General features: G+C 42.6%; 1 protein-coding gene across 1 annotated transcript; it reads right to left on the bottom strand.

The window, feature by feature from the left end:
- Positions 1–27,775, bottom strand: LOC117496492. Its single transcript, XM_034148167.1, has 22 exons — positions 27,453–27,775; positions 27,151–27,313; positions 26,844–26,993; positions 26,592–26,752; positions 26,284–26,463; positions 24,672–24,813; positions 24,379–24,563; positions 23,890–24,031; positions 23,620–23,804; positions 17,900–18,127; positions 17,597–17,759; positions 17,293–17,442; positions 17,050–17,210; positions 16,673–16,852; positions 10,026–10,167; positions 9,734–9,918; positions 9,466–9,607; positions 9,253–9,383; positions 2,234–2,375; positions 1,941–2,125; positions 467–608; positions 1–381 (listed from the first exon to the last, which is right to left on the bottom strand). Exons 1-22 carry the CDS (start codon positions 27,657–27,659, stop codon positions 194–196), a joined length of 3,654 nt encoding a protein of 1,217 aa, XP_034004058.1. The 5' UTR covers positions 27,660–27,775; the 3' UTR covers positions 1–193.

The raw sequence follows: 27,775 nt of genomic DNA, 5'->3' as shown, positions 1-27,775 counted from the left end.
GCATTCACAACATGTTTTTTGTGAGAAGGTGATAATGACATTAATGAAGTTGTATATATTTAGTCCTATTGCACTACATGAAATATCATGCTGAACTCATTAGAATGACTCAGAAATCAGAATCAGAATTCATGAATTTAATGAATATGAAGTGATGACAGTGGGACTAAGCAGCATTTTCAAGCCCTACTGGTCACATACAGGAAACAGCACACAGTTTATGAAGTGAAGGGTTGAGAGTGGAGCCTGTGCGTGGAGTAAGATCCAATTCATCCTCCGAAACTCCTGGAGCAGGAGTAAAATGAAAGTGTTGCAAGAGGCTGGTGAAGAAGATGAAGAGCTCCATCCTGGCCAGACTCTCTCCAAGACAAGCCCTGCGACCTTTAAGAGAAAGAAAACAAAAGGAATATGATCATCTCGCCTGCAAGTCAGTGCACATCAAGAAGTGATGGCTAAATTCACCAACCTGCAGAAAAAGGCATGAAGGCCTCTCGCTTGAGGAACTTCCCATCTTTGTCCAAGAAGTGAGCAGGATAAAAACTGCGGGGGTGTTCCCACTCACTCTCATCATACAGGACGGATGTCAAGAGAGGAAACACTGTGGTCCCCTGTGGACAAAACACGGTCCATTTCCAATACTGTCATATATAGAGGGCGAATTCTATTGATAGAACCGGTTGAACAATGGATGTCTTACTAATATGTCCTAATGATTTAAAGTGGACATATCATGCTATATTTAAATGATATATTGTAGGGCCATACCTATATAAGGTATATTTATACGTTTCTGTTTTCAAAATACCAAATAGATCATGCATTTTAGCCATGCCTCATTTCGCTCTATGTGCCGTTTGCTGTCTACGGGGCTGATTCTGTGAGCTGCAGCTGACCACGCCCCCCTGCAGGAGAGGGGAGCCGTGCTCTGATCAAGTCAAGAGGGGGAGAAAAAAATGTCTCCGTCCTCCGTGTTTTATTATATTATTATAGCCTATATAGAGTCGTTATTCATTTGTTTTAAAGCTCAATAAATAACAAAGAAGACCTTTGACCGGCACTTTTCTAATTTTGTCCGGAAGATTTAAACTTTAACAGACATCTTGACCGGCGAAACAAACTGAAACTGAAACTCTGCCGCACGGTCCCCTCGTTCCTTGGAAGAGGCGGAGAGGTGGGTGTTTGTCATCTGCTGGTGGACTAACCGGAGAGAATTACAGTGCTTGCCTCGACGGGGAGGGATTGCATTGAATTAAAGCAGCGGGAGCAAACGCTTGCCTCGGGGAGGGAGAAAAAAAGCTACAGCGGAGAATAGACAGAAGGGTAACCATGGTAACTATGGGCGGGAAGTCTTCTTCACTGCTTTTGTGGCAGACTACAGCACCACTTACAGGCCTGGCATATGTACTACAGCGTCTCCAGCGCTTTCGAGCGGCAATGGCCGGCCGTGGCGCAACCCCACATTCCCCTGATAGGTGGAGAGTTGGCCCAATAGCCGTAGCGCCACTTCTGTGACGTCAGTGAAGTGTTCAAATCTGGATCAGTCTGTCAGATCCGTTGCAGCCCCTTTTTTTTAAGATTTGGGTATGGAGGAAAATAGAGAGGGTTGTGTTTTCTGACACTTGGTGAGTTCCCTGGAACACCGGGGACACATATTCATGTATAAAAGACATACAAAAGTGCATTTTGCATGATAGGTCCCCTTTAAATAAGGGCAATCGATTAAGTCAAGAAGAGCATGTCTTTTCTTTCTTTTTTAACCCTGTTCCTTGCTTAGCACCTGCTGATTAAGGTTAGCATTTTCTTCAGCTTAGGCAGATCTAAGGTGGTATGTCTAGTTTAATTTAAGTCACAGGACAGTCCTCCGGTTTTATTAGTCATATGTGTTTCATCCTTTCAAGTAATTTTAGATTCTCTAAATTAAGTTGTTCATTCATTCTGACCTTCTTAATGAAGTGACCCTGGAAAGTTACGTCTTCGCTTGTTTTGTGAGGAATGGCCATCGGGACAATGTTAGCCAGTCTCTGTGTCTCATGGATGACGGCGTCAGTGAAAGGCAGGCTCTTCCTGTCCTCAACCTGGGCTTGTCGACTTCCTATCACCCTGCTCAGCTCTTCCTGGACCTGGTCTAAAAGATGGAAAGTTTTTATAATTGAGATGATCTTTGTGTTGGTAAAGCACATATTGTTGCTTGGACTGTTGTAGGATTTTTTGGGGGCGATTTTAGGCTCCTTACCTTGTATTTTTGGATACTTGGCCATAAACAGAAGTCCCCATCTCAGGGTTGTTGCTGTTGTGTCAGTCCCGGCAGCAAAGAGATTAAGAACTGTCTGCAACAGGTTATTATCGTGGAAGTGACTCTTGGTATTCCCAGATTCCTGCAGGTAAAGATTCATTATTGTAGTGTTACGTGCCGTAGTGTGTGTGGGTGTGTGTGTCTTTCTCTCTCTCTCCCTCTGATTCTCCAGGTGCAGCCTGATTGTCTCCAGGTGCAGCCTCTCTCCCAGGTGCTCCCAATCCCCAATCAGGGTCTTCCTTAAAGGACCTGAGGAAGTCTGCAGTGGGTCTCCTTTTCTCCTCTGGCTGCATGGGTGCAGCACGTCGTCTTGGGTCTCTGTGTGGGACCTGGTTGTCCATTATTGTTGAATTAAATCTCATGTGTGAAAAAAGAGATCAGTTTCCTCTCTTTTTTCTCGTGCTGGTCGTTCTGTGTTTTGTTACTCCCCTTCGTACCCCTAGATTTTGGAGGGAACGTAACAAATGGGGGCTCGTCCGATCTTTGAGACAAAGAGTGAGTATCTGTTTGTGGTTTAGCGTTGATATTGTGTAGCATTGGCTGTGAAGTCTCTTGCTGTTTAAAAGCTTCCTCAGTTTAGATAGGGGAGTGTCTAGCTGGGCTCAGTCTTTCCTTCAGGCACTCATTTTTTATTTTGCCTTTTTTATTTTCGGGGTAATCCTGGGTGGGGATTTATTCCCTGTTGGGGGCAGGCGTTTCAGGGTTTCGGCCGCTGATGTTTGCCTTTAAAGTCGCCTCGAGCCCGGCACGCTCCAGAAGATAGTTAGGTAAGTTTGGTAGGCAGGATCTGGGGAAGTTTGTTAAAAAAAATAAAAATAAATTGTAAGTCGCCGTTGATAAGGATGGCTTTTGTTTTGGAGCAGTTTGTGGCCAGTCCTACTGTGGGTCAGCTAGACTGGTGTAGGAAGATTGATTTGCAGTTAGTTGCTGACCATTATCACGTTTCTGTCTCCTCTGCTCTTGTTAAGAGTGAACTCAAGGCTACGGTGCTAACTGGACTAGTTGAACAGGGGGTTTTGAGTCTGCCTACTTCAGTGGAAACCCCTGGAACGGTGGCCGGGGCTGTAGCAGCAGAGTCTCCTGGTGGAGGCCGCGTTGGTGTTACTCCAGGTGTTCAGAGTGCTACGGAACAGGCAAAACTTTTCAACATGCCTCAGTTGGACTCGTTTTCGGCAGGGTCCTCACCTACGGGGTCTAAATTAGATGCCAGGGTAAAAGTGCGTATGGCTCGTCTACAGTGGGAGAAGGAGGAGCGTGATAGGGATTTTCAGTTCAGGAGGGAGCTGGAGATCAGGAAGTTGGAGGCAGACACTGATGTCAGGAGGGAGCTGGAGATCAAGAAGTTGGAGGCAGACACTGATGTCAGGAGGGAGCTGGAGATCAGGAAGTCGGAGCTGGAGATCAGGAAGTTGGAGGCAGACACTGATGTCAGGAGGGAGCTGGAGATCAGGAAGTCGGAACTGGAGATCAGGAAAGTGGAGGCAGACACTGCTGTCCGGATGCGTCAGTTAGAGCTTCAGGCAGCTGGGGGGGGTGATTCTGCCGTTACATCTTCTGGTCCTGCTGCCTCCTTCGACGTAAGTAGGCATATTTCTTTGGTCCCTGTGTTTCGTGAATCAGAGGTGGAGATCTATTTTGGTGCATTTGAGCGCATTGCTGCTGCTCTGCGCTGGCCAGAAGACGTGTGGGCTATTCTTTTACAGTGTAAGCTAGTCGGCAAGGCTCAAGAAGCTTGCTCTTCTCTTTCTGTCGAGGATAGTTTAGTGTATGAGAATGTTAAAAGTGCTGTTCTCAGGGCATATGAGCTTGTGCCTGAGGCCTACAGGCAGCGTTTTCGCGGCCTGATGAAAACTTCTGGCCAAACTTACGTGGACTTCGCAAGGGAGAAGAAAGTCCTCTTTGACAGGTGGTGTAGAGCTTGTAAAGCTGACGACATTACTTCAGTGTGTGAGCTAATGATGTTAGAGGAGTTTAAGAACTGTGTGCCTGAGCGTACGGTAGTCTACCTGAACGAGCAGAAGGTAACTACCCTTCAGCAGGCTGCCACTCTGGCAGACGAGTTTGCACTGATACACAAGAGCGTTTTTTTTCAGCGTGATCCTCCTCAGCGAGACACTTATCGTAGAGCTCCTGACAATTACGTTCCCTGTGTCAGTGCTCCAGTGTTAGATCCCAGGCTAAACAGAGTGTGTTTTTTTTGTCATGACCCAGGTCATGTGATAGCAGACTGTGCAGGTTGGAAGCGAGAGCAGACAGCGGCTGGCAAGCACCCAGAAGGGGTGGGATTGGTTACAGCAGTGTGTCATAGTGGACGGGCCACTGTTAACAAAGGGCCTGATGAGTGTTTGAAACCGTTCATCTCTACTGCTTTTGTCTCTCTGTCAGGAAAAGTGGAGGACCAGCGGCAGGTCACGGTGTTACGAGACAGTGGTGGCTCACAGTCGTTCATTCTTGCCAGTGTTCTGCCCTTGAGTGCTGAGTCTGCCTGTGATGCAAGTGCGGTGGTAAGAGGTATTGGGATGGGTTGTGTGCCTGCACCTCTTCACAAGATCCAGGTACAGTCTAAACTGGCTACTGGTTTCTTTCCAGTTGCTGTGCTGCCCAAGTTTCCTGTCGACGGAGTGGATTTCATAATGGGTAACGATATAGCCGGGGGTAAAGTGTATCCTACTGCTGAGGTTGTAGACGTTTCAGTTCCTGGTGCTGCAGGTGGTGACCTAGCTCAGACTCATCCGAAGGTGTTTGCAGGTTGTGTTTTGACCAGAACTCGAGGTCCCAAGAGATTATGTTTCTTTTGTCTTGATCCTGGTCATCTAGTGGCAGGGTGTGTAGCTTGGAAGCAGCAGGTGGCAGCTTCCAAGCAGTCTACGGAAAAGTCAAAAGACCAGCACCCAGAATACAATATCGTCATCAAGCACAAGAGGGGAGCAGATAAGGTGGTGGCCGATGTACGGTGCTGTGGGTGAGATTGCGATTGCAGTGGGTCACGATTCATGTCCAGTGGTCTGAGTGTTTTTGGTAACTGTGGCCAAACACTTGTTTGGTTTTATGGGGGGGGGGGTGTTACGTGCCGTAGTGTGTGTGGGTGTGTGTGTCTTTCTCTCTCTCTCCCTCTGATTCTCCAGGTGCAGCCTGATTGTCTCCAGGTGCAGCCTCTCTCCCAGGTGCTCCCAATCCCCAATCAGGGTCTTCCTTAAACGACCTGAGGAAGTCTGCAGTGGGTCTCCTTTTCTCCTCTGGCTGCATGGGTGCAGCACGTCGTCTTGGGTCTCTGTGTGGGACCTGGTTGTCCATTATTGTTGAATTAAATCTCATGTGTGAACAAAGAGATCAGTTTCCTCTCTTTTTTCTCTTGCTGGTCGTTCTGTGTTTTGTTACTCCCCTTCGTACCCCTAGATTTTGGAGGGAACGTAACAGTAGTTATTTAAACCAATCGAATGTATGAATGTTACATATGAGGGATTTTGATCTTGTTCTTTCTTGTAGTTTTCATGACCGAGTGGGTTTATGGATAGCCCTTTTATAATTTACTCAAAAGGGATGACTATTGGCAATCTAGTTCTCACTAGTGGAAATCACATTTCTACGTGGCAAAATGTAAATATATAACAGTAAAAACATTTGTTAAAAAATCAATAATTCCTTTTTGAACTTATGTTGAAAAGGATAGTGACTAGTGTATGTGTAATTTCCCATATCAGTTGTCTGCATTTTGAATATATCACAACATATCTCAAAAACATTTTGGCCCAAATTACCATAATCCTTACTAAATTCAAATTTGACTAGATCTACAATTAATTGTATACATCTCAAGTATAAAAGTTACTTGTAAAAATATGAGTTTTACTAGATGGATATTAGAAATCGGTAATAGTTTTCTGAAATTCAATCCTAGATATCTTACATTTAAATTCATACATATTAAAGTATAACAAAAGAAAAAGCTTCCTTCTTTCTTTTGGAGCTTGTGGTATGGAAACAGCCCAGGCGGGTAATGTGCTTATCTATTAATCTGATGGTCAAAGGGCAATCCCACTCCCTGCAGCCAACAAATCCAGTGCCATTGGGCAGGACACAAACATTAAATTGCTAATTTAGCAGGCATGTCTATGATATTTAATCAGAATCAGAATGCCTTTATCCGTCCCACAGAGGGAACATGTACATTAATTGTTACAGCAGAAAAGAGCCAAAGACAGCTTAATATTAACTAAGAAGCATGCATAAAAAAAATATATATATTAAAGATAATGTTTTTTTTAAAGAAATGTATGTAAGTTGCTTTGGGGAAAAGCATCAGCTAACTAACTTGTAATGTACCTTTTTAGAAAGAGTGTACTTTTATTGTTTGATTGGTTTACTGCTTTCTTATCTTCAATGTCATGTGATCTGAAGAAGAGAGTTTAACGGAACAATAAAGTTAAGTCTCGTATTGACAGATTCTTCTGTCCCAGTCTGTTGGTTTTGGATATTGGCTCTTCAAAACTTTGACCCATTTAGAGTCTATTGACACTATGTTGGGTTGGGGGAGGGATGAGGGAGGGCATGCCTTCTTTACTGCAGCAGATCCATTATTTTCTAGGTTACTACAGAGTGGACTGCCCGTGCGATCAGCTCGGTATTGGCACAGTACACAGAAACATGGCAAAAGAAAATGGACAAAGTAGAAAGTATGGTAATAATTGCTATTAACAGCTATGACATGAACAGCAGCAATCAGAATGAAATGAATAACCTCTTTGATTTGTCCAAAAGATAAGGTGCTACATTAGGATCAATATGCATATATATGAGTACATGAAAATGATAATGCATTTTTCAGCCAAAATGTAACCAACTTCGGAACGTTGCGAACGTGTGGACCAAATCTCACACAGAAATGCTGTTTTCAGTTTAATTGTATTTATATAGCGCTAAACAGTCATAGAAGCTATCTCAAGGCACTTTTCATAAAGAGCAGGTCTACACGGTAGCCTTTCGATCATACATTACAATGTTTACAGACCTTAACCTTAATTGTTGCTCACCTTTCTGGCTTTCATTTGGCAAGTTTTTTTAATTTAGGATTATGGCATCCAAATTTAGGATTCCTAACTAAGGACATTTCTAAATTAGGACAATTCTTCAATAGCTAACTTGTGATAAAGTTTGGAAACATGTACCCTAATAAAACTCTCAACTGAGACGAGACAGGCAGTCAGACCTAAGAAATCTCTCTAATAAGGAAAGGAAAAAAAACAATTCCCATTGTGTTTACTGCTCGTACAGATTTGATAGAAACAAGGTCGAGGTCTTCAAGTATTCACTCACACAAGCTCATTTACCCTGATTTTGCAAACCCTTGAAAATGATTACCTGTGTGTATTATTCAATGGCTCATGGCAATGACATGTTCTTTTAGGAAAGGATTACAACTTTTCCCCAGCTCCCAGAATATAAAATCTCTTTATAACATCTGCAGAGACATTCAATTTATTCAGTCAGAACATACCCTGTACCTTCCCTAATATAGCTTTAACATGGTAACTGTTACCACGGTTTCGCTTCCTTTTTGATTCAAAAACATTTATTGTGTCCATTATTTTCTAACTATGTATAAATAAATTACTTTGTCTAGTTTTTATAACACAAACTGTTATAGAGCACTTAAGCCTTGACATACGGTCATTTAATTCATTTGTCTCGTCAAGTCAGGCTGCTCAATATTTTATTCTTTTTTTATTTTAGACTTTTACATCATTTATCATCACTGCATTAGTTCTAAGACTTTCAGATGCATGATTTAATTTGTTTCAGCCCACCAGGTGGCAGAATTTCTCCCAAAAAGCAACAAACAAAGTTATTATGCTACTGTGTTAGCAAGCAGTTACCTATCAACATATCCAGCGAACATAAATCAACATTATCAATGATAAAGCCCTGCTCAGCTCTGCCAGGTCAGGGTTGATTTTTAACCAAGGCTTCAAGATGGACAACAACGAAAATGTCCAAATAGCTGAAGTTAATGTTAGACTGGGAAAAAGAAGCCTCTAGCATCAAGTCAAAGTCAACTTTATTGTCAATCTTCTGTGTGAGATACAGCATTTACAGATACACAGATTCAGCATGATGTTCTGCGCCCTATAATAATAGCACATTTAATTGAAGCTGCCTGGTCTCCTAAAAATAAGGTTTCATAAAAACAAAACCGCTCTTTTGAAACCCCGTTTTGAAGGACCCTTTTTTGTCTCGGATTACATCTGTTTTTGATCTTTCACAAACAAGGTTTTAATCAGAGGAAGTGCTGTCTCCGTAAGGAGGTCGTTTGCATAGGATGGTCAAACAAACACTGGACTTTCACGGAGGAGATTGGTGTTCCGTGTAAAACTATTAGTCAACCAAGAACTTATATTTGATTTATCTCCATTACTTTAATAATATAATAAAGTTCTTGTTTTAAACCAAACCATGATCTTTAGCTTAATCTAACCAAGTGGCTTACTTAATTAGTGGAAACGTTATTCCACTAAGCGTGGTAATCATTGTGTGTTTGTAGATCATTCCATTGGACCTGAAAGGTAACGAGGTTAACTTGTTCCTTTGGGATACTGTTAAGCTTTAACTTCACTATTATTCCTTGTTGTTGGCAGTGGAGTCTCTTTTCTTATGAGACATTAAGATGAGCATATCAGTGAGCTTTATTAGTAATAAAGACAATTACAAACTGGTTGAAGCTGCTTAAGTAGTGACGCTTGACATTCAAAACTAAAGAGAAAGATGTCTATTAATTTAAATTACATCATTGATATTGAAAATCTGATCTTGGCCTACTTTATCACTACATTTAATATAATGATGTACAACTCAAAATCTTGAACCAACTCGCACCATTGACTGTTAGAAAAGCAGCATTGTAAAGCTCACACAACAGGAACAGCACACAGTTTATGAGGCGACGGGCTAACGGCAAAGCTCACTATTGGAGTCAGATCCAATTCATCCTCCGAAACTCCTGGAGGAGGAGTAAAACGAAAGTGCTGCAAAAGGCTGGTAAAGAAGAGGAAAATCTCCATTCTGGCCAGACTCTCCCCAGGACACTGCCTGCGACCTGTGAGGGAAAACAAAAGGAATATTTTCAACTCATCTGCAAAATAAGTGAATATTGAGGAGTGATGGGTAAATTCACAAACCTGCTGAAAAAGGCAAGAAGGCATCTCGCTTGACAAACTTCCCATCTTTGTCCAGGAAGTGAGCAGGATAAAAGCTGCTGGGGTGTTCCCACTCAGTCTCATCACACAGGACGGATGTCAAGAGAGGATACACTGTGGTCCCCTGTGGACAATATACAGTATTTTCATTTAGTGACAAGCCACTTAACTCAGCACCCCCATTTTGAATTATGTATGATTCATTCTTCCAAGTCATCTTGGGTTCTTTAGGTGTTTTATTTTATCCAACCTTCTTAATGAAGTGACCCTGGAAAGTGATGTCTTGGCTCATTTTGTGAGGAAGTGCCATGGGGACGATGTTAGCCAGTCGCTGGATTTCGTGGATGACGGCATTTGTGAAGTGCAGGTGTTGCCTGTCCTCAACCTGCACTTGACGACCTCCTTTAACCTTGCTTAGCTCCTCCTGGACCTGTTCTGGAAGACCAGATTTTTGTGTCCATTAAGATTATTTTCTTTAGTTGGTGAGCACATATTGTTTCCTGGACTGTTTTTGAAAATTGTGAGGATTCTAAGCTCCTTACCTTGTATTTTTGGATTCTTGGCCATATATAGTAGTGCCCATCTCAGTGTAGTTGCTGTTGTGTCAGTGCCAGCAGTAAAGAGATTAAGAACCGTCTGTATCAGGTTTTTATCATGGAAGTGACTGTCGGTGATTCCGGATTCCTGCAAGTAAAGATAATTCAGGTATTCAAACAAATCTGAACCAAACCTTTGACGTGTTACATAGGAGGGCATTTTTTGTTTTGTTGAGGTAGTAGTTGGCCAGCTTTTTTATCATTTAATCAAAGGGCTGACTAGTACTGTCACAAACGAGCTGAGGACCAAAATGCAAAACACGGGGAAACCAGGGATAGTCTGTAACCAGCTTTATTGAAGGCAATAACTGGTAGGAGACGAAAAGGCAGGTAGTAGGCAAAGGGCTGGTCGGGGACAGGCGAGGGTTCCAGGAGAAGGCAAGACGGGAGTCGCAGGTACAGACCGGGTCAGGGAGCAGGCGTGGCAGAATAGTCCGGGTACAGGCAGGGTCAGGAATCAGGCGAGGCAGGCAGGTCAGGGACAGGCAGGGTCGGAACCGGGAGAGCAATCTGGGAAGTAATGCTGGAAAGACTGGCATGCTGCAAAGTACGATCTGGCACTGAGGTGAGAGTGAAGTGGGCCTATATACTACTGGAGCTGATGGGTGTAACAGAGTGAAAGAGAGACAGGGTGTGGCTACCAGGTGACTAAGGAATGTTAATGCAGAAAATAGGTGAGTGAGAAAGCAGACTGTGACAGAACCCCCCCCTTAATGGACGGCTCCCGACGTCCAAGACAAACTTACGGGGAAAAAAAACAAATAAAAAATCAACAAAAAACCTACAGACACCGGGTGGAAGGTGGGGGTATGGGAAAGGTTAATACTCATCTGAGAATGCTCTCTCGGCCTCCCCCTCCTGGAAATCCTCGTCCTCCTCGACTGAAGACGCCTCCCCCTCCTCCTCGATGAAGCCCCCGGTCCGTAACCGACGAGTACCCCCCGGCTTAACGCCTGGCTGAGCGTGGGTCCTAGAAGGCTGCTCCGGGTAGCGCAGGTGGAAGTCCCGGATGAGTTGAGGGTTGAGGATGTGACGAGCAGGAATCCACTGCCTCTCCTCAGGACCATAGCCCTCCCAGTCCACCAAATACTGAACCCCTCTTCCTCTGCGTCGGGAACGAAGTATACGACGAAGGGTATAGTTCGGGCCCCCATCGATCATCCTAGGGGGTGGTGGTGGGGGAGCGGCGGGAATCATAGGACTCTCCCGGACAGGTTTAATCCTAGACACGTGGAAGGTGGGATGGATCTTCATGTTCCGGGGCAAACTCAGTCGAACTGCTGCAGGGTTAATGACCTTGACGATCTCAAAGGGTCCAATAAATCTGGGCGCTAACTTTTTAGACTCCACCCGAAGGGGAATGTTTTGAGCGGAAAGCCACACCCTCTGGCCTAGCTGGTACACAGGTGCCTTGGTGCGTCGGCGGTTCGCTGATGTGGCGTACCGGTTAGCAGACTGAAGCAGAGTAGTTCGAGCCCGCCTCCAAGTCCTCCGACAACGTCTGATGAAGGCCTGGACAGACGGACAGGTAACCTCTTTCTCCAATGCAGAGAACAAAGGGGGTTGAAACCCGTATGCACACTGAAAAGGGGAAAGACCAGTAGCGGAACTGATGAGTGTGTTGTGGGCATACTCCACCCACAGGAGTTGTTTAGACCAGGTCGTAGGATGATCGGAAGCCATGCAGTGGAGAGTGGTCTCCATCTCCTGATTCTTCCTTTCAGTCTGACCATTGGCCTGTGGATGGAAACCGGAGGTGAGACTGACCGTCGCCCCGATCAGTTCACAAAACTCCCTCCAAAACACAGAGGTGAACTGGGGCCCCCGGTCGGAAACCACATCAGTCGCCAGTCCGTGAAGGCGAAAAACGTGGAGAAGCATAAGTTCAGCCGTCTCCTTAGCTGACGGGATCTTAGGCAGGGGTACGAAGTGAGCCATTTTACTGAACCGATCCACCACCGTCAAGATGGCAGTATGTCCGTGGGACGGTGGAAGACCAGTCACAAAGTCCAACGAAATATGTGACCATGGGCGACGTGGAACCGGTAATGGATGAAGGAGGCCAGCTGGCGCTTGGTGAGAGGGTTTGTGCCGATTGCACACAGGACAGGCGTTCACAAACTCCCGGGTGTCAGCCTCCAGCGTAGCCCACCAGAACCGCTGCAAGACCATCCCTCTGGTACGTTGAATCCCAGGGTGGCAGGAAAGTCTGGAGCTGTGAGCCCACTGAAGCACCTCAGCCCTCAAAACCTGAGGCACAAACAAACGGTTAAGAGGACAAGAACTAGGACCGGGTTGGTCCACCAACGCAGTCTTAACCCTCTCCTCAATCTCCCAAGCGAGAACACCGATCACTCGAGGAGCAGGAAGAATAGTGTCCGGGATACCGCAGGTGTCTCCCTCCCTCCCGAACTGCCGGGACAAAGCGTCGGCCTTCACGTTGCGGGAGCCCGGGCGGTAGGAGAGGAAAAAATTAAACCGGGTGAAAAATAACGACCACCTGGCTTGCCGGGAATTCAGTCTTTGTGCCGACCTGATGTATTCCAGGTTCTTATGGTCGGTCCAAACCTGAAATGGCAGTTCTGTCCCCTCAAGCCAGTGTCGCCACTCCTCCAACGCCAACTTGACTGCTAGAAGCTCCCGGTTCCCCACGTCGTAGTTTCTCTCCGCCGGACTCAATCTCCTCGAAAAGAAAGCACAGGGGTGGAGCTTCTGATTCTCACCAGAGCGTTGTGACAGGATGGCCCCCACCCCTACGTCAGAAGCATCCACCTCCACCACCAACTGACCAGCAGGGTCTGGTACCTGTAGGATAGGAGCCGACGTAAACCGGCGCTTGAGGTCCTGAAAAGCCTCCTCTGCTGCATGGGACCATCTAAACGTTACCTTAGACGAGGTCAGGGCGGTGAGCGGGGCGGCCACGGTACTGTAGCCACGGATGAACCGTCTGTAAAAGTTAGCGAATCCTAGGAAACGCTGCAGCTCCTTCCGGGAATCAGGAACCCGCCACGAGGTAACCGCTGAAACTTTGGAGGGATCCATCTCCACACTTCCTTGACCCACGATGTAGCCAAGAAAGGCGACCGAAGAAGTGTGAAACTCGCACTTCTCCGTCTTGACAAACAGCGAGTTCTCCAGAAGTCTCTGGAGGACTGTCTGGACGTGATGGATGTGTTCCTTGAGGGTCTTTGAAAAAATCAAAATGTCGTCCAAATAAACAAAAACATAACGATCCAACATGTCCCGGAGTACGTCGTTCACCAACGCTTGGAAAACTGCAGGGGCGTTGGTAAGTCCAAATGGCATCACCAGGTACTCGTAGTGTCCTGAAGAGGTGTTGAAGGCGGTCTTCCATTCATCCCCCTCACGGATTCGTACCAGGTGATATGCGTTTCGTAAATCCAGCTTGGTAAAGATTGTTGCTCCCTGTAGTAACTCGAATGCTGACGAGATGAGTGGCAGGGGATAACGATTCTTTACCGTGACGTCATTCAGACCCCGATAGTCAATGCAGGGTCTCAGGGTCTTATCCTTCTTCGCCACAAAAAAAAACCCTGCTCCTGCGGGTGACGTGGAAGGACGAATAATTCCCGCAGCCAGAGAGTCATTGACGTACGTCTCCATGGACTTCCTCTCCGGTGCCGAAAGTGAGTACAACCGCCCCTTGGGTGGGACTGCGCCCGGATGTAGCTCAATAGCACAGTCATAGGGCCGATGAGGTGGGAGAGATGTTGCCTTAGTCTTGCTAAAAACCTCCTTAAAGTCCAAATACTCCGCCGGAACCCCTGTGACATCCGGAACCAGGTTAATATCCACAGATAGTTGAGGTGCAGCGGCCTGCTTGAGGCAAACCTGATGACAGGAAGAACTCCACCCTAGGATGGACCCAGTTGACCAGTCAATGTTCGGGTTGTGGCGGAGGAGCCATGGATAACCCAAAATCAGAGGAATCTTGGGGGACCGTAGCACATGAAACTGGATTGTCTCATGGTGGTTCCCCGACATGAGCATATGGACCGGTGTCGTCTGGTGAGTCACCGTTCCCAGCAGGTGACCGTCCAAAGCATTAGCCGGTACCGGCTGGGGCAACTGAATCTGTTGAATGCCCAGCTGTAGTGCGAGCTCCTCATCAATGATGCTGACATCTGATCCGGAGTCGATAAACACAGCCAGAGCCTGAGATGTGCCTCTCAGGAGAAGTCGAGCATGGCACAAAGGTCTTCCATTGGGGATCAGCTCAGAGGTTCGGCCCACCAGTATACTCCCCATTACTGATGGGCTCTGCCTTTTCCCGGACAACGGGAAACAAAATGTCCAGCCTGACCACAGTAAAGGCATAAATTCCCTCTTCGACGTAACTCCCTCTCCTCAGAGCTAAGACTGGTACGACCCACTTGCATGGGCTCGACCTCCCCGTACCGTGAGTCAGAGTAGGGATGGGAATTCTCCGCCGAAACCGGAAGTTGAAATCTCCCGGAAACCGGAAGTTGTTGTCGCGAGCGGCGGCCCGCCGCTCGTGTCTGTTGCTCTTCTCTTCGTGTCTGAATTCGTCTGTCGATCCGAGAGGTGAGCTCGATCAACCCATCCAAGGAAGCAGGGAGATCATAGGAAACCAGCTCATCTCTCATATAATCCGCTAAGCCTCTCAGATATGCGTCACATTGCGCCGGCTTGTTCCAGCTACTACGGCGGCTGCTGGTGCGGAAGTCAATAGCGTAATTCACCACCGTGCCGGAACCCTGGCTCAAGCTCAGCAGACCTCCGGCAGCATCGGGACCCAGACGAACGGAACCGAACACCTTCCGCATCTCCGCGGAAAAAACAGCAAAAGAGGCGCAGGCTGGAGTCTGCTGCTCCCACTCTGCAGTACCCCATAAGCGGGCTTTCCCCGTCAAATGATTAACGGTGAAAGCTACGCGAGCCGCCTCGGAGGCAAAGGTGTGTGGCTGCAGTGAAAACAATATGGAACAGTTTGTGAGAAAAGGACTGCATCCCTCAGGCTCACCAGCGTAGCGTTCCGGAGTTCCCACACGAGGCTCCGGAGCGTATCCAGTCGATCCAGAGGCTGGAGTGAACATCGGAGCTGCAGGCGGAGGGACGGTAGCAGCCATGCTAGCGGCTAGCTGTTGTACGGTGGCGGCCATCTGTTGCATCTGGGAGGCCAGGTAAGCCAGCGCTTGTTCCTGGGTTGAGGTTGCCTGGTGGGTCTCGGTAGCTAAGGTAGCTATCGTGACCTCCTGTCTTTGGATGGCTTCCTCAACCCTCTCAAAGCGGTCTCTAGGAGACCCGGTGTTTGCTTGGTCCATTTCTGGCCAGATCGTTCTGTCACAAACGAGCTGAGGACCAAAATGCAAAACACGGGGAAACCAGGGATAGTCTGTAACCAGCTTTATTGAAGGCAATAACTGGTAGGAGACGAAAAGGCAGGTAGTAGGCAAAGGGCTGGTCGGGGACAGGCGAGGGTTCCAGGAGAAGGCAAGACGGGAGTCGCAGGTACAGACCGGGTCAGGGAGCAGGCGTGGCAGAATAGTCCGGGTACAGGCAGGGTCAGGAATCAGGCGAGGCAGGCAGGTCAGGGACAGGCAGGGTCGAAACCGGGAGAGCAATCTGGGAAGTAATGCTGGAAAGACTGGCATGCTGCAAAGTACGATCTGGCACTGAGGTGAGAGTGAAGTGGGCCTATATACTACTGGAGCTGATGGGTGTAACAGAGTGAAAGAGAGACAGGGTGTGGCTACCAGGTGACTAAGGAATGTTAATGCAGAAAATAGGTGAGTGAGAAAGCAGACTGTGACAAGTACTGATGTAATCATCTCTATTGTACATTACATCTCAAAATGTCAGAATGTTAATCGGGATATCTGTATATCACTTTTGATATGAAGTCAGTAATATCCTCTTTCACTTAAAAAACACATCTCAATTAAAATGTAACATGTCGAACAAAGAATGGTGACCAATGCAGTTTCCCATCATCATCACCATCATCATTTTTAATATGTCGATATGTCAACAAATGATTTTTGGTCATTGGCCAACATTGCCATCTTCATTTCTGATATATGGCCCAAATTGCCATGCGTATTTCTGACACACGATATTAACATTTCAACTACTTTATAATTTTGACTATAGGAAATTATTTTTTTATAACCTAAATTCAAATTTGACCAGCTTTAAATTAATTTGAGATATTTTACGTATAGTTGTTTCAATACAAATGTTTCAGTAGTTACAACTGGAAAACATATCAGATATAATAATAATAGTAATAATCAATAATTATTATTTTCTTTCAAGTCACATTTAATTTTTTGCTACCCAGATTTCCATTGATCTAATCTGTAATGTAAACATATTCATTTCCACTAGTAAAATCAATTGTCAAAAATGTGAATTACTGCTTGTCCATATCATCTTATGGACATGTTGGCTTGGATCTCTATAGTCAGAAAGCAAGAGCTGATTTCTAAAATGTCTATTACTGCTGGTGATTAACTGTTAGAACGAATTGCATTTCCTCCTTTGTCACAAACAACTCAACTGGTCACGGAAAAGGTGTAGACGGGGTAAGTAATGAAATACTTCCCAACCTCAAGATTTTGCTTTCGGAGCAGAAAGGCATCCACAAGTCCTCTGCACATCTGTGGATTGAGGGTCTCTTTCAAACGACTAAACAACTGCTGATTACGTTTCTTGCTCTCAGCAATTATCGTGTGAAGTTCCTTTCTGTCAGCAATCCATTTACCGATCCATGGGAACATGTTAAACACCTTTAAAAAAAACAACAACAACCTTCGAATCAGTTGCCCCACATTCCTCTATTATGTATATTAAAATCAAATCTGAAAGTCTAAGCTTGATCAAAAATAATAAATTAAATAAGATAAGATAGGACTTTATTTATCCCACAGGAAATTGTTGTGCCAGAGTTACAAAGATACAATAAACACAGAGGCATAAATGGCACCTGTATTGACGGGGATCCCAGGAGTTCAATATTTCTGTGTGCTCGATGTACCAGTGATGTAAACTCTGCATCATCATATTCAAATCTGCTGCCATAAACAATTGAGCAGATGATATTAGCCACCGCCTGGGATATGGGTTGAGTTGTATCAAAAGCTTCTCCTGTAAAAAGTAAAACAAATAAAAACCACAAACTTTGTCAACCTGTTGCTTATCATGCAGTTGGTTTTAATAAGACACTTACCTTTACATTTCTTTAACACGTCAATGAGGTAGGTGCATTCCTCAATGATTTTGTCCTCACTAGCCCTCTTGCCCATTCCAAAGTCTCTGAGTTTAGTCATGGCAAAGCGCCTCATCTCTCTCCATGATTCACCGTTGGACCATACAAGTCCTAAAATAAAACCAATGTTATGGCCAGACCATATTTGCTCAATGTTTTCAATTGTGGATTGCGTCCTGATTTGCTGTTATCCAGCACCAAAAACAATAAAACTTTGCTAAAAATGTAACAGAACAGGGAGGTTATTTAAAAAAAAGTTCCTTACCATGGCCTCCACTAGTTTCTTTTGTTATTTGCATTGAATATCTGTCACCAAACTCATCTGCATAGTTGACAAGTGCCTCCTTCACAGTTTTGTATCCAGCCAGGATCACCACTTTTTGGGGTCCCAAATGCACTGTGAAAACGGATCCATATTTCTTGGAAAGCTACAAAAAACAAGGGCATCATCATATCATTTTTTTTTTTTTAAGAATAATTAATCAGAAGACCAACAATGTGCTATCTGCAGGGCACATATAACATAACACCCCTAAAGAAATGAACATTAGTTCAATCATTTCCTCACCTCCATAAATGTGTGGTAGGGTCTCTTGAGGTCAAGCTGCAGCAGGTTCCCAAGTAGGGGAAGTGGTTTTGGACCTGGAGGTCCCTTCCCTTCATCCTGGGAGCTGAAGCTGGAGGAGTAGAGAATGTAGACGAGCAGCAGGACAACCAGAGCTCCAAAAAGGGAGATCGAACTGAAAGACTGGAGAAACAGATCCAATAGCCCCATGATTTCAAAAGAAAAAGCGTCCTTGTTTCAGTTCTGACAAAATGCTTCTGCCTTTGGCCCTTGATGTCAGGGACAGATGTCTTTTGGAGCTTGTGTTAAGGGTAACAGTGCAGGGAGGTATTTTGCTAATCTCCTAATCTGATTGTTAAAGGTCAAAGATCCCAACCCCTGCAGCCAACAGGCAGGACACAAACACCACATATCTCATGTAGCAGGCAGGTCTATGATACTGAAGTGCATGTAAGTTGCTTTGGATAAAAGCCACAGCTAACTAACTTGGTATGTACCTTTCAGAACAGAGTGTTCTTTTGTTGTTTGATATTGGTTAGCAGATTTCTTATCTTAAATGTCATGTGATTCGAAGGAGAGAGTTTAATGGAACAATAAAGATAATTATTTTCTAGGAAAGAACAGAGTGAACTTTCTGTGCGAGATCCGTTCAGTATTGGCACAATACAAGGACCCATGGCAAAAGATAATAGACACAAAAATTGAAATGATGGTCATATTTGCTATTCAGAGCTATGGCATCACCAGCAGCAATCGGCATCAAATGAATCACCCTTTCGATTTGTCAAAAAAAAATGTAGCTGTTAATCCGATGGTCAATAGACGATCCCAACCCATGCAGCCAACATATCAAGTGCCATTGGGCAGTAAACAAACCCCAAATTGCTCAAGTAGCAGGCAGGTCTATTATACTGAAGTGTATGTCAGTTGCTTTGGATAAGAGCATCAGCTAACACAGTTGTTGTGTACCTTTCTGAACAGAGTTTACTTTTGTTGTTTAATATTGGTTTGGAGATTTCTCATCTTAATGTCATGTAGTGTTGTCACGATACCAACATTTTGGTTTCGATACCGATACCACGTCAAGAATTGCGATTCCGATTATTTTTCGATACTTTTCTTTTATTATTTTCATGATCAATAAAATTGTAGTTTATCTGTTAAGTGTTTTCTTACAACATGGTCTCTTCTTTATACTTGAGTTTATGTGATTTCTTTGATAGTTAACTTTATATTTTATTAACATGTAATAGTACAGTAATATAAATAATTATTGACAAAATATACATTGCAGATGTTAGCTAAAAAGATTGCCATATTAGACAGTTATCATTGCCATTAATTGCCTCGTCAAACTACGAAAACGTTTGTTTGTCACAAAATAAATTACACTTGTTTGACTTACAGTAGATTTGAGGGCATGGGCTTGAGCATGATGTAATTATGTTATCTATCACATTCGCTAACCTGTCTGTCTTTAAATTCTTTAAACAGCTCTGGATGCTCCGGAGGGACGTTTATTCACAAATAACCCTCTCTGGAAAATCCTAAATTGTGGAATAGTTTGGCCATTAAAATGCTTTTTGATTCGATTTCTGGCGAGAAGTGTATACTCTTAGAATCCACGTCCAGTCGATGTGTAGGATCTATAGTTTAATAGATATTACGAAGATGATTTTAGGTCTCGCCAGGATAACGTGTATATGGGGCAGCTTCCATGTAAAGTTAGCGTGGGTGAAAACAGTTTTTCCGGTCTCGAAGTTTTCATAATAAAACCGGATATATTCCCCTCACTGTCAAATGATTACACAGTGATATCTGCATTACTCATCCACTAAAAAAACATCAGTTTATCCTTGTTAATTACACAATATTGATTGGTTTAAATTGTGTACAATGCTTTTGTGTTTTTAACCTTCGATTCAGAGAAACAAATAGTTTTTTCGGAGTTTAGACACTACAGTTTCCGAAGACACTACACTACCCAGAATCCCCAGCTATCGTTTGGGACTACAACATCCGCCTTGCTTTACAAACCCCGTGATTAGTCATCAAGCCCTGTGATTGGATGTTGGAGTGGCAGTGTGACAAGGTTACGCTGAGCGTCAAACAGCTCTATGAAATGGAATGGAACCACGGCAGACTTTCCGAAACTGGAATTGGACGGGTCCAGCCCCCGGGTCCAGCCCCCCCGCCCCCCCCCGTGTCTTTTATAAGACGTTTTCGTATTTCCCACAATTAGAAGTTGCCAGTATTAAACTGTGTACACCCTGGGGGTTTAGGGGATACGAAACACAGTGGTGTTATCAAATTTAAAACATATAATTAATAAACTGGTGAATTAATATACCCACATGACACCTAAGGTCAGAAGAGCTTTATTTAACAGCTGGTCTTATGTCTGTGACCACTCCTGTTCATTGATTAGCCTGAAACATGCACTTGTCAAGGTTCAGAGGCAAATTTTGCAAATATGGCAGTAGCCATCGATCATCTTAAGATAAGATAAGATATACTTTCTTGATCCCAAGTTGGGAAATGTTTTTGTTACAGCAGCATACTACTTTGTTCTACTCTACACTACAATTCAGAGGTTAACCTGGTATTTTTACTCCACTACATTTATTTTAGTTACTTTGCAGATTCTGATTAATGATGTGAAATATAAACAACCCTTAAATCAGACTTTAGTTACACCTGAGTCAAATTCAGGGAAGGTGATTGTCAAGTGCCAAAATAAACTATGCAATATATTGGACGTTAAGTACTTTGTCAGGCTTAATATTTATCTGTGGATACCCCCAACGTTTTTTTCTTATTCAAAAGAAGACCTTAACTTAAAGTATTCTTTAATGTTTAAATAAAGCCTTATTAGTTTGTCTGTTTTGCACATCCGCCTGTTAATATCTTTGGACGTCCTGCACTAAACTGTTTTATTGTAGAGATCACTACAGTATCTTCTTGATATTTTCTGTTCTATATTTCTATCATGCCTTCTACTTTGCCCCAATTTTGTATGTAGGCTACTCTTAATATTTAAATTTTTTCATCAAATAAAACGTATTCAACAACAAAATTCAATAACGTGCTTTAACCACTAGGCGGTGCGGGTTAAAACATAATAATATCAAACATAATATGACTATTAACTTTATTGTGAAATTAAAACAGAACGGTAAAGGAAAATACAGTTTCAGTCTCTCGATTTGAACTTATGCATTGTACCATGAACCTGTATAGACCTGTAACAGTCAACTGCTTGAGGAGTTGGAAAAGTAGTTCAGTAAATCAGTAATATCTTTAAAAACTACACAAAAATCCCTTTCTATTAGCTGTGCACCGTTATGGTGTAAATATAACCTATCTACCAATTGGATCAAATATAAAAGTCAGCCGAATTAGTGTTGATACTGCAAGGAGACGTATTGTGTGAAAAGAAATGGAAGATGTTGTTTAATTGCTAATATATTTATGATCCACGTTACGTATTCAGTTTTGGCGGCATTTCTTACAGTTTGTCAAAAGGTCTTCTGATCAGGGCTCTATAAATAAATATCTACGGCAGATATGTAATATTTAATGCAGCCGAACCGTGTATTACAATGCCGTTATGGGATGACTTCCGAAGAGAAAAGCAAGAACGATCGGAATAAAGTATTATTTTTATTTTTTTTATAAAATGTTTTCGGATTTCACATTGCATAAACAGCATATCCCAACGTGCATTGCGGCTAAACAATCCAATCACTGAGCTGAGGATCTTTCCTACGTCTGTTTCCGGTATTGTTCCTGTAAAAACATTCCCAGGTAAACATAAACAAATCGCTAAATAAAAAGATAAACCACTGGCATGTAATTTATGTTAGAATACATAGAATGGTTTTGAATAATAGATGAGAGTAAAATCTACGTCACTTTACAGCCCCGCCCACTTTTGGGGAAACCAACGCTGTCATTTGAACGGCCATCAAGCCTGAAGCCACAGAGCTCTTCTTTTACTGTCCTTTCTTCTTAGAGGAAGTACAGAAAAACGTAACTCTGGATTTGTTTTAATGTTTGAGGTGCAATAAACGACACAGCAGCTTTTTGGCATGATACAACTATTATTTTCTGCCTCGCTCATGAGAGTAACAGCTGGCGAAATTACAGCCTCGCCAACTGATTTTAATGTAACCATATATCGAGTCCGATTGTCGATTTCAAATGTGTGCTCTAAAATTATATTTATAAATGACTATTATCATTATTATAAGCAAGACAATAAATGGCAAAGATATGTAGAAAATAACCGTATTTAAGATACGTTGATAACAAACGTAACATGGGAGAAAATATGTTTCTAGAAGATATGTAGAAAATAAACGTATTTGAGATACGTTCATAACAAACGTAACGTAACGCTCCTGTGGGTCGTATTATGGGTCGGAACAATCGGTCTATTTGGTCGTATTAGTTGGAGGACTTGTTGGATCGGAAGGGTAGAGTTTTATGGAACGATAAAGTTAATTATTCTCTAGGAAAGAACAGAGTGGACTTCCCGTGCAAACAGTTCAGTATTGCACAGTATACAGAAACATGGCAAAAGAAAATAGACACAAATATTTGTTATCTTAAATGTCATGTGATCCGAAGGGGAGAATTTAACGGAATAATAAAGTTAAGTATATAATATTGACACAAACCTCTGTCCCAGTCTGTTGGGTTTTGATTTTTGCTCTTCAACACTTTCTAATCATTGTTGAAGATGGATGGAAAAGAAAGTAATGAATCCGGCCTACTGAAATGGGCTGGTTTAAAAAAAAAACATGACACTTTGTTGGGTTTGGTACACCGGTTCTTTCTCAAATGTTGCAGGATTGTAGAAGAGCTATACACGACAGCAATTCACAGAGAACATTAACATTAATGCAACGATGAATTATTTGAGTTAATATCAGCCATCAATAAACATGAAGAGTTTTTATTTGTTGTTCTATGCTATAGCATTGTGAGAAGTAATTACGCTAGACCAAGTGAAGCACCTCAGTTAACTCTGAATCTTGTATATGAGTATGGGAGTAACATGAACACGTTGGGAGTAACATGAACACGTTTTTTTTTTTTACTGTATTGTGGATGTTTATTGTGGTTCTGGTTTTCTAGGATGAATACTTTGTATTAACTGATTGCTTCCTCCTCTACCAGTTCTGTAAATTCTAGATCATTATATTAACATTTTTGGCCATTAACAATGAAACAAATACAATTCAAATCTGCGTAGTTTATTTGCTAAGCTTCTCTTGTAAAAAGGGGAAATGGGATAATAAATGAATACCTTAAACATTGGCAAAATGTGGCGAATCATGCATTTTTTTTACAAGGTACTGACCCCCTTCATTTCTTAAACACTTCAATGAGGTTTTTGACTTTGGTGAAATCAATTTCTCAATGATTTACAAAGAAATGCAGACAAAGATTAACATGAATACAATTGACATTTTAATGACATGATAGCCAGAAACACCAGTTGATGTAGAGAATACCATGTACTTTGCCAGATCTGCATTTACAGGTCTATAGTGAGGAAGTGAAAATTGTTGTGATGAAATGTATGAAGTTGTACATATTATCTGCTGTTGCACTACATTAACTATCAAGTTGTACAATTAGAAAATGCTCTGGAATTAAATTGATTTAAAGTCATGACAGTGGGACTAAGCAGCATTTTCAAGCCCTACTGCTCACATGCAGGAAACAGCACACAGTTTATGAGGTGAAGGGCTGAGGGTGAAGCCTACACGTGGAGTCAAATCCAATTCATCCTCCGAAACTCCTGGAGCAGGAGTAAAACGAAAGTGTTGCAAGAGGCTGGTGAAGAAGATGAAGAGCTCCATCCTGGCCAGACTCTCTCCAAGACAAGCCCTGCGACCTTTAAGAGAAAGAAATCAAAACGAATATGATCATCTCGCCTGCAAGTCAGTGCACATCAAGAAGTGATGGCTAAATTCACCAACCTGCAGAAAAAGGCATGAAGGCATCTCGCTTGAGGAACTTCCCATCTTTGTCCAAGAAGTGTGCAGGATAAAAACTGCGGGGGTGTTCCCACTCACTCTCATCATACAGGACGGATGTCAAGAGAGGAAACACTGTGGTACCCTGTGGACAAAACACGGTCCATTTCCAATACTGTCATATATATAGAGGGCGGATTCTATAGATAGAACTGGTTGAACAATGGATGTCTTACTAATATGACCTAATGATTTAAATAAGGGCAATCGATTAAGTCAAGAAGAGCATGTCTTTTCTTTCTTTTTTAACCCTGTTCCTTGCTTAGCACCTGCTGATTAAGGTTTGCATTTTTTTCAGCTTAGGCAGATCTAAGGTGGTATGTCTAGTTTAATTTAAGTCACAGGACAGTCCTTCGGTTTTATTAGTCATATGTGTTTCATCCTTTCAAGTAATTTTGGATTCTCTAAATTAAGTTGTTCATTCATTCTGACCTTCTTAATGAAGTGACCCTGGAAAGTTACGTCTTTGCTTGTTTTGTGAGGAATGGCCATCGGGACGATGTTAGCCAGTCTCTGTGTCTCATGGATGACGGCGTCAGTGAAAGGCAGGCTCGTCCTGTCCTCAACCTGGGCTTTTCGACTTCCTATCACCCTGCTCAGCTCTTCCTGGACCTGGTCTAAAAGATGGAAAGTTTTTATAATTGAGATGATCTTTGTGTTGGTAAAGCACATATTGTTGCTTGGACTGTTGTAGGATTTTTTGGGGGCGATTTTAGGCTCCTTACCTTGTATTTTTGGATACTTGGCCATAAACAGAAGTCCCCATCTCAGGGTTGTTGCTGTTGTGTCAGTCCCGGCACCAAAGAGATTAAGAACTGTCTGCAACAGGTTATTATCGTGGAAGTGACTCTTGGTAATCCCAGATTCCTGCAGGTAAAGATTCATTATTGTAGTTATTTAAACCAATCGAATGTATGAATGTTACATATGAGGGATTTTGATCTTGTTCTTTCTTGTAGTTTTCATGACCGAGTGGGTTTATGGATAGCCCTTTTATAATTTACTCAAAAGGGATGACTATTGGCAATCTAGTTCTCACTAGTGGAAATCACATTTCTACGTGGCAAAATGTAAATATATAACAGTAAAAACATTTGTTAAAAAATCAATAATTCCTTTTTGAACTTATATGAATAACAATTTGAGATACTTACAATAAATGTTGAAAAGTATAGTGACAAGTGTATGTGTAATTTCCCATACCAGTTGTCTGCATTTTGAATATATCACAACATATCTCAAAAACATTTTGGCCCAAATTACCATAATCCTTACTAAATTCAAATTTGACTAGATCTACAATTAATTGTATACATCTCAAGTATAAAAGTTACTTGTAAAAATATGAGTTTTACTAGATGGATATTAGAAATCGGTAATAGTTTTCTGAAATTCAATCCTAGATATCTTACATTTAAATTCATACATATTAAATTATAACATTTAATTATAAACCAACATTTCAACAGTTTACTCTTTTCTTGTCTAAATGTATTTTTACTAGGGATGCAACGATACATCGGCCAGAGGGACGATGTTCGCCCTATTTAGGCGCCGAGGTTTTTGTTATTTTTTCTCGCGTTCCGTCATAACATCTGCGGCACCCGTAGTTCATTTATATAAAAAAAAACATTAACTAAAGAAAACAAAAAAATCTGCAGTGTGGGACTATTTCATTGTTTCACCCAGAGATCCGCGATTTGCAGTTTACAAAAAGTGTTCCGTTGACACGGAACGGAGCGCTCTCTTTTCCTCTCTCCCTCTCTCTCTCTTTTCCTCTCTCCCCTGACAGCCGGTCCGTATCCGTCTCAAGCTGATCCAGTAATGAGTGATCCGACAGTGAAGAATAAATATATTTATAACTAGTTTAGGTAGATTCATAGGTAGATGAACTAGCTAAGTGTGATGTCTAAATCTAAACGTGTGTTTTGCTCCGCTCACAAGGTCCCCTCACTGCGAGCAGACCTGCAGGTGATCCGGTGGAGCTCCATACTTTCTAAACAGCGTACTATGATGTTATAATAACGAACTTGCTCAGCCTTTGAAACTGAAACCATTTTGCGAGAAATAAATGTGTTTTTCCTGGCACAACATGGAATAACAACAGTGGAAAATAAATTACATTAAAACCGCATCGGCATCAGCCAAGAAATTTAGCATCGGTGCATCCCTAATTTTTACACATCTAGGATTCTATTTATGATATCTATGATGAAGAACAATTGTACATAAATAACAATATAATTTTCTTAGTGGCCTATGGAGAGACAAACAAAGCAGTAACGGGTTGATCAACCAGTGTTTTTTGTTAGGGTTAGTGATGTGTAGCTTGCCAACCTCCAGATTTTGCTTTCGGAGCAGAAATGAGTCCACAAAGCCTCTGCACATCTGTGGATTGAAGGTCTCTTTCAAACGTGTAAACAGCCGTCGATTCTGTTCCTTGTTTGCAGCAACCATCGTGTGGAGTTCCTTTCTGTTAGCAACCCACTTACCAATCCATGGGAACATGTTATATACCTGTTAAAAATTAACAGGCAATGAAATAGTGTTCAAAAGACAAGTGACACATTTGTCATGTTCATATTTTATATGAACATTAAAACAACATCTGAAAGTCTAAGCTTAATAAACATATGAAATAGCACCTGTATCGACGGGGAGCCCAGGAGTTGAATATTCCTGTTTGTTCTTTCTACCAATGAAGTAAACTCAGGATCATCATATTCAAATCTGCTGCCATAAACAATGGAGCAGATAATATTAGAGACTGCACAGTTCATTGGTTGGGCTGTATCAAAAGCTTTTCCTGTAGAAAGGATTACAGGAACATAAAAAAGGAATCGCAAGCATTGGCAAAATGTTGTTTCTCATGCTGTTGGTTTTAATAAGACACTTACCTTTGCATTTATTAAACACTTCAATGAGGTAGGTGCATTCCTCCATGATTTTGTCCTCACAAGCCCTCTTACCCATCCCAAAGTCTCTGAGGTTAGTCAAGGCAAAGCGCCTCATCTCTTTCCATGATTCACCGTTGGAAAATACAACGCCTAAGATTAAAAAATGTTTTAAGTTAAACAAGATTAGACTAGGTTGCAACAAAGTTTATGGCTGCGTTGTATTTGGTCAAATTGTTGCCTACTGCCCAATCGGCTGTTTTAACAAACAAGGAAAATATTTTGTGTAAACAAATATTGCTTTCCTTACCATGGCCGTTACTAATTTCCTTTGTTATTTGCATTGTATCTCTGTCTCCAAACTCTTCAGCGTAGTTCACAAGGGCCTCCTTCACTGTTTTATATCCAGCCAGGACCACCACTTTTTTGGATCCCAAATACACTGTGAACACTGATCCATATGTTTTGGAAAACTAAGAAAACCGGGGCATAATGTTTAAATAACCAAAAACACAAATTAATTTGATTGAACCTTTGTAACATTGCTACCTGAAGTGCACATCCAACAAATCACCCTTAAAGACATGCTTGTTATTCCAGTCATTTTCTCACCTCCAGAAATGTGTGGTAGGGTCTTTTAAGGTCAATCTGCAGCAGGTTTCCGATGATGGGAAGTGGTTTTGGACCTGGAGGTTCCTTTCCTTCATCCTGGGAGCTAAAACTGGAGGATGAGACAATAAAGACGAGCAGCAGGACAACCAAAGCCCCAAACAAGGAGATAGAGCTGAAAGACTGAAGGAGAAAATCTATTATCCCCATGATTTAAAAAAAAAAAAGCGTCCTTGACAGCTTACTGAAAAAACGCTTCTGGATTATGTGCTTTGTGTGTTGAAGAGTCATTTATTTTATATTTGCTGTTGAGGGAAACAGCCCTG

This window comes from Trematomus bernacchii, unplaced genomic scaffold, assembly GCF_902827165.1.
Source record: "Trematomus bernacchii unplaced genomic scaffold, fTreBer1.1, whole genome shotgun sequence".
NCBI classification, from domain to species: Eukaryota; Metazoa; Chordata; class Actinopteri; order Perciformes; family Nototheniidae; genus Trematomus; species Trematomus bernacchii.
The sequence above is the reverse complement of the archived record's forward strand: the minus strand, read 5'-3'. Positions and strand labels throughout refer to the sequence as shown.